The 12,621-nt window shown below is 31.9% G+C and overlaps 1 protein-coding gene across 2 annotated transcripts in view; it reads right to left on the reverse strand.

Annotated features, from left to right (window-relative positions):
• LOC134687627 (ubiquitin carboxyl-terminal hydrolase 16-like) overlaps positions 1-12,621 on the reverse strand; it is a 31,166-nt gene that overhangs the window by 8,668 nt on the left and 9,877 nt on the right. For both annotated transcript variants that reach the window (XM_063548070.1, XM_063548069.1), the window contains exons 8-16: positions 11,241-11,288; positions 7,179-7,328; positions 6,167-6,303; positions 4,234-4,321; positions 3,985-4,075; positions 3,659-3,747; positions 2,930-2,986; positions 2,283-2,441; positions 1,372-1,561 (exon numbers count right to left, since the gene is read on the reverse strand). In XM_063548070.1, coding sequence (XP_063404140.1) covers positions 1,372-1,561; positions 2,283-2,441; positions 2,930-2,986; positions 3,659-3,747; positions 3,985-4,075; positions 4,234-4,321; positions 6,167-6,303; positions 7,179-7,328; positions 11,241-11,288 — 1,009 coding nt within the window. The remainder of the gene's footprint in view (positions 1-1,371; positions 1,562-2,282; positions 2,442-2,929; positions 2,987-3,658; positions 3,748-3,984; positions 4,076-4,233; positions 4,322-6,166; positions 6,304-7,178; positions 7,329-11,240; positions 11,289-12,621) is intronic.

Here is a 12,621-nt window from a genome sequence, read left to right on the forward strand (position 1 = left end):
GTCAAAACATGTCCAAGAATTTTGTAATATTCATGGACTTTAACCATGTTAACACATTTTCTTTTCAACAGTTTAATATTATTCAAAATAAGTGGACCCCTCTTTTAAAAAAAATATATGATGTAACTCTCCTCTTTTTGAGTACAAAATTCTAAGTTTTCAAAGGTTTTGAATAGAAGAACTATACAAATCCTTGGTATTTCTATTTTCTTTTCTAAATCAGTAAAATGACCCCTTGTCTGAGGGAGGGTTGTCCTTAACCTGATAATAACAAACACAGTTAAAAGTACGACCTTTTACATGGGGCTTTGATACAGACCAAACAACAAGCTATACAGGGCCCTAAAATTATAAGCGTACACAATTCAAACAGGAAAACCAACGATCTAATTTATATATTCAAACGGGAAGATACCAGTGAACAACATCAATAAACGATAACTGCTGAACGACCGGCCCCTGAATCAATTAGGACAGGTGCATAAACATGCAGCGGCTATGAATAGTTTTGTTTCGCCAGTATACAATATAATTGACGTTGAAGGCAAATCCTTCAGAAGTTCTTTGTACTTTATTCTAACAACGAACATATTTTGATAGGGAATATAAGTAAGGGGGAAAGAAACCAATGTTTTGTTCTTTACCGGTATATATTTCCGCTTTTATAAATTTATATAGGAGCACTCCTTCTTTGGATAAATAGGTTTCATGCTGAAAAAAATATTCTCACAGATATTTAAGAAGTGTGGTGGTGTGCTTTTATGTTTAAAATTGTTATATACAGGTTAAAATTAGACTGTGATTTTAAAAACAAATGTTGATATATTTTTTTAATATTTACAAAAAAAAACAGTGCGGGAAATGGACATGATTACACTTCCAGATGCGGGAAGCGGGAACATAAAAAAAATAAAAAAATCCTGTTTTGAGAAAAATAGGTGCGGGCAGGTCCGTCGAACAAGGAATCAAATTGGTGTGGCCTTACAGAATTCCTGGGTTATTCAATGACCCGGCGGGTGTCCCTGGTGATCCCTCAGAATTTTGAAATCCTCGGGTCACACCCACAGAAAGCAGGTCAGTTGACAGGCATGAATACTGTGGATTAATCTATTTTCATCATTACAAATTTTCGTGGATTGAAGATAAATGGCATTTTTGTGGATAATTGATTAAATCATGGTTTTCAAAAAAGTTTGGATACTAATCTTTTGTCAAACCACAAAGATGGCACCACAAAAGTATAATTTGAACAACTAAAATATATTTCAAGTTGCAATATAACTCTAGATTACAACATTCCCTTGTGCAGAGTTGTCTCATTGGCAATCATACCACATCTTCTTTTTGTATATATGGATGAAATATATATACCCGAAGGATCATCCTTACTACTGGAATTATCATCCTGCTCCCCTGACTTCTGACCTTCTGACTTCTTATCCTCATCCTCCTCCTCTTCATCATCTACACCCTCAGGCTCATTATCCTGATCTCCTTCCCCTTCAACTTCTTGACCAGTAGATTCTTGTGTCGATTTTGTCAAAGAAACTTTACTCTTCTTCTGCAAAAAATGCATTAGGTATTGCATTATGCAAGAAGAGATGAACCTTAAAAGTCACTTGACTTTATCAAGACAAAAGAAAATGATAATTCCATTGTCTCACTTGACTTTATCAAGACAAAAGAAAATGATAATTCCATTGTCTCACTTGACTTTATCAAGACAAAAGAAAATGATAATTCCATTGTCTCACTTGACTTTATCAAGACAAAAGAAAATGATAATTCCATTGTCTCACTTGACTTTATCAAGACAAAAGAAAATGATAATTCCATTGTCTCACTTGACTTTATCAAGACAAAAGAAAATGATAATTCCATTGTCTCACTTGACTTTATCAAGAGAAAAGAAAATGATAATTCCATTGCCTCACTTGACTTTATTATGGTAAAGAAAATGATAATTGCTATATGTCTTAAACTTCAAATGGAAGTTTATAAAGACCTTGACTGGCTATACAGCCCTTTCACAGTCAGTGCAGTGTCTCACTTGACTTTGTTAAGGCAAAATAAAATAATAATTTCATTGTCTCACTTGACATTTTTATTGCAAAAGAAAATGAAAATTCCATTGTCTCACTTGACTTTATTAAGTCAAAGAAAATGATAATTCCATTGTCTCACTTGACTTTATCAAGACAAAAGAAAATGATAATTCAACTTGCCTCATTTGTCTTTAGGATCTACTATGGGAAAAGAAAATGATCAAGCATATGACATACCCTTGCATCTTTCTTTGCTAGTCTTTTCTGTTTTTTCATCTCTTGTTTACTTTGTCTGGTTGCTTTGTATTGTTTGCCACCATCAGTTTTGACACTTTCATCTATCTTATGCTCTGACTCTTTCCTTCTGGCGCCTAGTGCTAGGTTTGGCCTTTGAGTCTACAGACGATAAAGAAATATTGAATAAGTATACAGAAATAATTGATGCTTTCAAAGTTTACTATACCATAAAAAAATTCAAAGTTCATCAAACCAGTTAATTATACTGGAAAACTAAACAACCAGTATATAATGAACTTTTAGACACACTGGCGGCCTTTGGCTGTGTTCTGCTCTTTGGTCAGGTTGTTGTCTCTTTAGCATGACCCATTTCCATTCTCAATTTCATCAAAAATTACTCAAAACTTGGATATTGACATCATAAAAAAAACTTACATGACAGTCACATTCAGAACCATGATAATTTGATAATTGACAATATTCATATTCAAAATAGAAATTGACAGAACTTTAGCCCATAGATACTTAAAACAATAAAAACGGTCTTCCCCTCCCAGTTATTTTACAAACAATATGATTAGCCCCAGTAAAAAAACCTATGGTAATTTGTTTTTACACATAGCAAGTTATTTCTGCTTCCTACTTACTTTTTCTTCAGTGACTGGTAAAGACAGGTCCAAGAATGGTTCAAATATCTGACTTATCTAAAATGAATGAAAAAAATATAACAATTAAATTTTATAAATAGAAGATATGATAAAAAATGAACATGCATGATGTGAAGCACTTTCTATTAAATTTTATAAAAAGATGACATAATTTTCTTAAAGACTTCATGACCATTCCGAATTTTATTTATAACTTCATTCAAACACAGTTTGAAAAATGCATTTCTTTTCTTTTTCTTTTCTTTTTCTCCAACATTTCTGAACATGCAGCAAGTCCTATGGATTCATTATTATTCCTTGGATATCAGTTTTCATAGATTTGTGGGAACCACACGTTAGATGTTCAAAGAATTACATATTTTCTATAGGAATGTATACAGACATTAACAGGATTTCTAACTGAGTTGAAGACTCAGTTGTGGCCTCGCACTATTTTATCTTTAACACATTCCCTATTTCCATTCTCAATTCTATTAGCAATATAACGAAATAAAATATACATAAAAATGCAAGTTGTTATCAATCCACAAAAACTGACATTAATGAATTTAAAATAATCCACAGAAGCAGCTTCATCTAACTGTGATACAGTTAATGCAATTCAAAGAATGATTCATAAGTCTGTGTAAATAAGTGTGTCCCCCTCCCGGATCTGCCAATGGCAGTGTACCCTATGTAAGATTATACCTACAGCAATACAATACTTACATGTTTACATTCCTCGCACATAACTGTACTGAGTAAATGTCCACCAAACATAGTATCTACAAATGTGTGTTTGACCAATCTACCATATTCTACAACAGATAACAAATCATCAGTCAAAACTCTTTTCAGAATTAATTCCATTATATGTTTGTTAATACCAAATTAACAAATTAATGTTGAACATTTAGAATGATTATGCAACAATTAACCAAAATATTCTTATATGCATTAATTAGTACAGACAAAAATACACGATTTAGTGCAGTGCATCCCAAACACCCTTTCTCTTTTCTTTTGTCCTACAATAACAAATAATAAATAATTACCTTTTATTTTAACTTTTATATCTTCAGGAACTTTCTTAGGATTTATATTTTCAGGAAGTCTGTAATGTTTTAAGATGGCTGCCTGTGACCTCTGAAACAAAACACAATCCAAAATTATTGAAGCCAAACAAATTTCAGAAAAAAACATACTTTAAAGTTTCAATTGTCTTACTCATAATTCACAGTCATAATTCGTTCTTTTATAATAACTGCTGGTAATAAGTAATGTATAACCATTTCCTGACAAACCTTAATTTCTTCCATTTTCATACTGTCCAGTAAATATCGTAAAAGTTCATGACTGTCTTGTTGTTGGAATCCTCTAAATCTTTGTGCCCTGCAACATGAATAGGAAAATAATACCTAGGGTATTCCACAGCCAAAACAAAATATATTCACTGTACAGCCAATGTGAGTATGTTTCATTCAATAAATATTTGTATGGTTTCTTTTTCTTATGTGTTAAGGTAAAGTTTCATTGAGGTATACCCTATATTTCATTTTATTCATAAACATAAGAGAATTAATAAGTAGTTTCCTTTGATTTTTGTCTGTCCATTGCATAACCTTTGATGTGGTTATGAATAGAATATATATATATGTGTACTGTTAACAGGTATAATCCAAAAAAATTAAATTATAATAATCCCCCTACTTTTTCAGCTACGACACAATAAATTAAAACATACAATAAAATATTTGCTCTTAGATTCAACTATTAAAACAATAGTGAAATAAATAGAGAATATCATATGGCTTTTTCAATATCACATCTGTATCAACCCGAGACACCAATATAATCATGAGAGCTCTGCTCGAGGGATTATATTGGTTGAGGGTTGATACGGTGTGTGATATTAACAAGAGTGCACATGCTGAAATGTCTCGCCTTCTGTACTTATCATTGATATTATGTTGATAGTTGTAAGTATAAAGCTTTATTACAACTGTCACATAAACTTAACATTAATTAAGATAACTATACAAAGACCAATGAACCTTGAAAATGAGGTTAAGGTCAGATGAACCATGCCAGGCAGACATATACAGCTAACAATGCTTCTATACAACATATATAGTTGACCTTTTACTTATAGTTGAAGAAAAATAGACCAAAACACAAAAAACTTAACACTGTGCAATGAAATGTTAAAATGAGGTCACAGTCAAATAAAACCTGCACGACTGACATAAAGATCATACACCAAATATAGTTGACCTATGGCATATAGTATTAGATAAAAAGATCAAAACTCAAAAACTGAACTTTGACCACTGAACCATGAAAATGAGGTCAAGGTCACATGACATCTGCCCGCTAGACATGTACACCTTACAATTATTCCATACAACAAATATAGTATATATTGCATATAGTATGAGAAAAACAGACCAAAACACAAAAACTTAACGATAACCACTGAACCATGAAAATGAGGTCAAGGTCAGATTACACCTGCCAGTTCAGTCCTTCCATACACCGAATATACTAGCCCTATTGCTTATAGTATCTGAGATATGAACTTGACCACCAAAAATTAACCTTGTTCACTGATCCATGAAATGAGGTTGAGGTCAAGTGAAAACTGTCTGACTGACATGAGGACCTTGCAAGGTACGCACATATCAAATATAGTTATCCTATTACTTATAATAAGAGAGAATTCAACATTACAAAAAATCTGAACTTTTTTTTCAAGTGGTCACTGAACCATGAAAATAAGGTCAAGGACATTGGACATGTGACTGACGGAAACTTTAAAACATGAGGCATCTGTAAACAAAGTATGAAGCATCCAGGTCTTCCACCTTCTAAAATATAAAGCTTTTAAGAAGTTAGCTAAGTCCGCCGCCGCCGCCGTAGCCGGATCACTATCCCTATGTCAAGCTGTGACATGACGTCATACAAATAAGGAGGTTTGAAATGACATCATACAGATTATAGGTTTGACATGACATCATACAGATAAGGGGTTTGATAAAGCCTTTGCAACAGTGACTGCAACTAATGACGTGACGTCATACAGATTAAAGGTGTGATAAAGCCTTTGCAACTGTGCTGATATCTATATCATCACGGGTGGCTGATACAGCACGCATGCCAATGATTGTATTACACATACACTTTATCTGTATTTACTACTAAGTATATAATAAAGGATGCTATTACAATGACACTTACTTTTTACATATCTGACTAAATAATGCTGAAGGATTAACTGTACTGTTACGATTAGAATTATTATTCATCTCTTGTAGAAAATGAACCATTGACTGGGTTAAAGGTCCTGCTTCAGGTAAAACTATTTCCATAGGAGGCTGGAAAATAAGGAATAGCAACTGTAATACACTCAAAGATGGTTTAAAATACATCTATGTTTAAAATAATTATATTGAAAATGCATGCTTCTGGTGTCAAACGTAAACACCAAGCGATTTCTGGCTTTTTGCCTGCTGCAGAATGTAATAAAATTTAATAAAAAAAATATTTTTGGTGCAACATGTGATTTTCTTTGCTCATTATTGTAGAAATTACATTCAAAATGTCATCTTCCTTGATTACAGACAAGGAGAAAGAGAATTTTACATTTAATGTCAACCAATCAGAACCCTACATACAAAATAATTGCATTTAAGAATTGAATGCTTCTTTTTGTAAATTTATTGGGTTGTAAAAGCGTTGACCGAAGTACATTTTGTATGAAGCGCGGAAGTGCTTCATTCTAAAAATGTACGCACAGTCAACGCTTTTACAACCCTATAAAGTTACAAAAAGAAGCATTCAACACTTATAATTACATATTTTTAGCTAGGATCATGAAAACACGATTTTTATCAGTTTTATTTAATTCACCTGTGCACTTTATTGTGGGACCTAGTGTCATCATGCATGATAAATGTTATTGTCTCATGCAATTGTTTACGGAATAACATGTGATGTGCTGTTAGCCAATCAGAATAACGTATTATAATGAAACATACATCTTATGTAATTATTAAACTTTAAACTGCCTTGAAAATCAGGAAATACCAATTTTTAAGTTGGTTGTTTTATGTTGTCAAATCATTTTTAAAGGAACATATATATCTATACAGATGGAGAGTTGTCTCATAGGCACTCACACCACATCTTCCTATATCTATGTAGATTTTATAATGGTTCAGTTTTTTCATTAAACAAAGCTTTTTTATACCAGTTCTTTAAGTGCAGTGATATCCCCTTTTCTCTCCTCGTCCTCATCATCCTCTGTATCACTTAACTGTTTACTATCTATATTCACAGACTTTCCTTTCTTACTTCTCTCTTGTACCAAACTTTCTAAGGACTGAGTTTGTGTCAAATTCTACAAAACAAAAATAGACAATGTTAATCAAACTTTATAAATATACAGCTGAACATTGCTCAGTTCTTCAACTACTTAAGGATGTTCGTTACTCTTTTTCAGAATTACAAGCTTTTCAAAAGACTGTTATAAATTGATAGTATATAAATAAAACCAGATGCTTCGCAGGGCGTAGCTTTATACGACCGCAGAGGTTGAACCCTGAACGGTTGGGGCAAGTATGGACACAACATTCAAGCTGGATTCAGCTCTAAATTTGGATTGTGATTAAATAGTTGACACAGCATAGGTTTCTGACACAGAATGAATGTGTTCTAATGAATTTATTTTTTTTGTTTTCTCTTAGAGCAATTCACTATGCTGTTCAATATTAACCCTCTCAAAAAAATGTTTAAAGAAATTTTCTTTTAATTTATGAAATTTCAAATAAAAAAAATTGAACCCAATTTTTTTATCACATCCCCCTTTCCCTTATTCCAAAACTAATCTCAATTAAAATATTCTAATGGAGTTTGCAACAATAACTACTCATTTAAATACATCATAAAATATTAAGATGTAAAAAAACTGCTTGTTATCACTGAATGGTAAAGATTATTTAAATTTATCAGTTGGTAGTAAAAAGTAAATATACATTGTATATTGTATATAACAAAGATTTAAGTTGATTCTGGACAAAGAAAGATAACTCCAATTAAAAAAAAATCTTGCAATAAGATATTTCTTGCTTACTATTTTGGACAAAGAAAGATAACTCTAATTAAAAAAAATTTTGCTATTTCATAATATTGTGAAATTAGATATTTCTTGCCATTGCACAATACTGTGCAATTGAAAAGACTTGCTATTCCACAATACTTAATATGATAATTTTAGATCCTGATTTGAACCAACTTGAAAACTGGGCCCATAATCAAAAATATAAGTACATGTTTAGATTCAGCATATCAAAGAGGCCCAAAAATTTAATTTTTGTTAAAATCAAACTTAGTTTAATTTTGGACTCTTTGGACCTTAATGTAGGCCAATTTGAAAACGGGACCAAAAATGAAGAATCTACATACACAGTTAGATTTGGCATATCAAAGAACCCCATTTATTCAATTTTTAATGAAATCAAAAAAGTTTAATTTTGGACCCCGATTTGGGCCAACTTGAAAACTGGGCCAATAATCAAAAATCTAAGTTCATTTTTAGATTCAGCATATCAAAGAACCCCAAGGATTCAATTTTTGTTAAAATCAAACTAAGTTTAATTTTGGACCCTTTGGACCTTAATGTAGACCAATTTGAAAACGGGACCAAAAGTTAAGAATCTACATACACAGTTAGATTCGGCATATCAAAGAACCCCAATTATTCAATTTTGATGAAATCAAACAAAGTTTAATTTTGGACCCTTTGGGCCCCTTTTTCTTAAACTGTTGGGACCAAAACTCCCAAAATCAATACCAACTTTCCTTTTATGGTCATTAACCTTGTGTTTAAATTTCATAGATTTCTATTTACTTATACTAAAGTTATGGTGCGAAAACCAAGAAAATGCTTATTTGGGTCCCTTTTTGGCCCCTAATTCCTAAACTGTTGGGTCCTAAACTCCCAAAATCAATACCAATCTTCCTTTTGTGGCCATAAACATTATGTTTAAATTTCATTGATTTCTATTTACTTAAACTAAAGTTATTGTGCGAAAACCCAGAATAATGCTTATTTGGGCCCTTTTTTGGCCCCTAATTCCTAAACTGTTGAAACCAAAACTCCCAAAATCAATCCCAACCTTTCTTTTGTGGTCATCAACCTTGTGTCAAAATTTCATAGAATTCTATTAACTTAAACTAAAGTTATAATGCGAAAACCAAGAAAATGCTTATTTGGGCCCTTTTTGGCCCCTAATTCCTAAAATATTGGGACCAAAACTCCCAAAATCAATACCAACCTTCCTTTTATGGTCATAAACCTTGTGTTAAAGTTTCATAGATTTCTATTCACTTTTACTAAAGTTAGAGTGCGAAAACTAAAAGTATTCGGACGACGACGACGACGACGACGCCAATGTGATAGCAATATACGACGAAAATTTTTTCAAAATTTGCGGTCGTATAAAAACTAAAAGAGCAGAAAAAATTGTAGGGTCTGTGTGCTTGTTTTTGAGATATAAGCTGTTGAAAATTTGGCGGGAAATAGTTCTCTCTAGATTTTTTTTCTCTTAACATTGGTACCTTTTTTGTTTAAAAAACTATGAAAAAATAACAAAGATTTCAAAATTTTGAAATATGGCTTTTTAAATAATATGTAATAAAAATTTGAAAAGAAAAGTAGGGGTTTAGTGGGCAAATTTTTTAAATGTTAATACATGGATAAAACCAGAGGATTCCGAAAACCTGGCAAATATTTAAAAAGTAGAGGAGCAAACATTCTTAAAAAATATCCTGATTTTTCCCTTTTTCTTTTTTGGTCCCAGAAACAGGAAAACTACTTAAAATACCTAATGTGACTAAAGAACTTCCCAATAGTGCTTGGTTCAGACAGAAATTGCAATTATTATGATCATGATCAAGAGCAGAACTTTTTCATAATATTTTCCCCAAACATATCAAATAATTTGTTTTAGCATTCCTGTTTTTTTTAAATTTTTTTTGGCTTTAAACACTAAAACAGTTTTCACTTTCAATTTGACATGCAGTGATTTTGCTAGCGCTCGTCACTTTCGTATTTTACGAAAAGGTTTTCGAAATGACGAAAATTTTCATATCAATTTTGTTTCTTAAATTTGGAAAGTGTAAAAATATTTACACATCAAATTACTTGAATTCTACCTGTCTTTATGTTTCTGACAAGTTTATGACCCTCAGGTAATTAACGTTTACCAAAGGTGTTAAAAGTTGTGATGACAAGTAATCCGCCTATCGCCAATCAGATGGGTCACTAATCCCTTAATTATTATTATAAAACCTCATAAATGACCATCATAATAATCTATTAAAGTTAAATCAGTCAGTCAGCATTTCATTTTAATCATTTCTCACAATTGCGTCGTATTTTCGTCATTTATTTAAACAAAATTGATAAATATCTTCCCGGACATTTCAACTTTTCAATATTTCCCTTACGATCATAATTTGCAGTTTGCTTGTCGTAGTTTCGTCATTTTAACGTTTTTCGTCATACTTTACATAAATATTCATCAAAAAACTTTCGACAACTTCGATTAAAAAGAATGAACTTTATTCAAAACGTAAATATTTTCACTTGCAAACAGGTGCTTCCTGTTCTATGTATTGCGCATGCGTAAAAGTTCGTAGATGAATCCGGTTTTATTCTGAAATTATTATTCAATTGTCACTTCCCGTTTTCATTTCATTTCGTTTAAAAATCGAAAGTAAACGTGATCTACAGTCATTAGAATCGTCACATTAAGTATAGATGCAGATCCTTCAATCCAATATTAAAGAAATTGATTCCAAATAGACATTTAAACGTATTTTCAAGGATATAAATGATTGTGAAGTGAAAAAGTTGTTACAAGTACATTTGTGCAGTGGTTTAAAATATAGACTGAGGCACCCAACTTTTGTTGATCAGGGGTGTGCTCTGAAAATAACTGAAGTGAAGTTGTGAACCATATTACCAGATCCCTGATCTTAGCTTCATATGTTAGCATCACATTAGTCAATTCATTTAATATTGCCAATAACTGCCTACATTAGCAATCCAAAAGTCTTCAAAGATCCTAAACTAGTCCTTGAAGGACTTGGACATATATGTATAGCTAGTTTGATAAACATCATAGACCCCTTGCTATTATAAAAAATAAGGCTGATTTTTATCACGCGCAAAAGTGACTAAAGCCCTCAAAATCCTAGCTGAAACCCTGGACATGAAGATATGACACATAACACTATTAATACTTACTTGCATCACTGCATTGAAGAAACAGGTATTTCCTAAATTACTCAGACCCTGTCAAAAGAATGCAGTTCATTAGATCTTATAATTTATCAACAGATACAATACATAACATCCAATGTTAATTAATGTCCAAGAAAGCATTACTTTTTTTGTGTGTATTTGTTTGATGAAACAGTTTTGTAAATTTGTTTCTGATTGGTGAAGAATGTTCGTGTTTTTGTTTCTTCTTGGTGAAACAATTTTTATAATTTTGTTTCTAATGGGTGAACCTCCTTTGTTGTTAATGTCAAAGCAATAGTTTAAACTTGGACAAGAAACAACAAGAATGCAACAATAAATTTCAATTGGGATGATAAGTTATATATACATATGAGAATAAAGCAATTGAGATATATAGGTCAATGTGTACAATTGTTTCTCCATAGGGGGTAATGGTAACATATTCTTCTGTTGCTCAGTATATATCCTTAACTTGGATATGTATGATGGCTTGTTTCAAAGCTGAGACATTTTCACATATGTGGTTAAATTTTCGGGGTAAGAGTTGAGATTACTTTTCCGTAAATAAGCAAACCCGAGAATCCTTTTGTGATGCGGCTCCTTGTAGTAAAAATTCCCTTTTTTTACACAATAAGTTCTTTGAAAATTGAATGCTTTAAACACATTTAATAGCTCCATAATTTTTACACATTTATTCTATAGATATAGGAAGATGTGGTGTGAGTGCCAATGAGACAACTCTCCATCCAAATAACAATTTAAAAATTAAACCATTATAGGTTAAAGTACGGCCTTCAACACGGAGCCTTGGCTCACACCGAACAACAAGCTATAAAGGGCCCCAAAATTACTAGTGTAAAACCATTCAAACGGGAAAACCAACGGTCTAATCTATATAAACAAAACGAGAAACATGTATATATTACATAAACAAACGACAACTACTCTATGTTCCCTTACTTTCTTGATCAACACAAATGGTTAAGCTCAGTCACTTGTCTATCATAGAAACCTGTCAAATATCACTACACAGATTTTTTGTTTACACACAACTTTTGTGTTCCTCATTTGGGGGCTTATTAGGGATATTGTTCCATAAGCAGACTTTAAACACACGTTTATGAAATATCTATTCTCCATAAGAAGTATTTAATATGAAAAAACTTATCTTGAGTGAAAACAAATATGTTGCCACCCTTTCCTATTGGTGATACATATATGTTTCACTTGAGTAATACATTTGTTACAAGCAAGTTAGAAATGGACAAAAATAAAACAATTTCAGGATTTCTGTGTCCCATTTATAACTTTTTCTTTGTTTTCTTCAGAAAATTGAAACCCTCATATAGAATGAAAACTATATAACAGCAGTAACAAAGACAAA

Source organism: Mytilus trossulus, chromosome 10, assembly GCF_036588685.1.
Source record: "Mytilus trossulus isolate FHL-02 chromosome 10, PNRI_Mtr1.1.1.hap1, whole genome shotgun sequence".
Lineage (NCBI taxonomy): Eukaryota > Metazoa > Mollusca > Bivalvia > Mytilida > Mytilidae > Mytilus > Mytilus trossulus.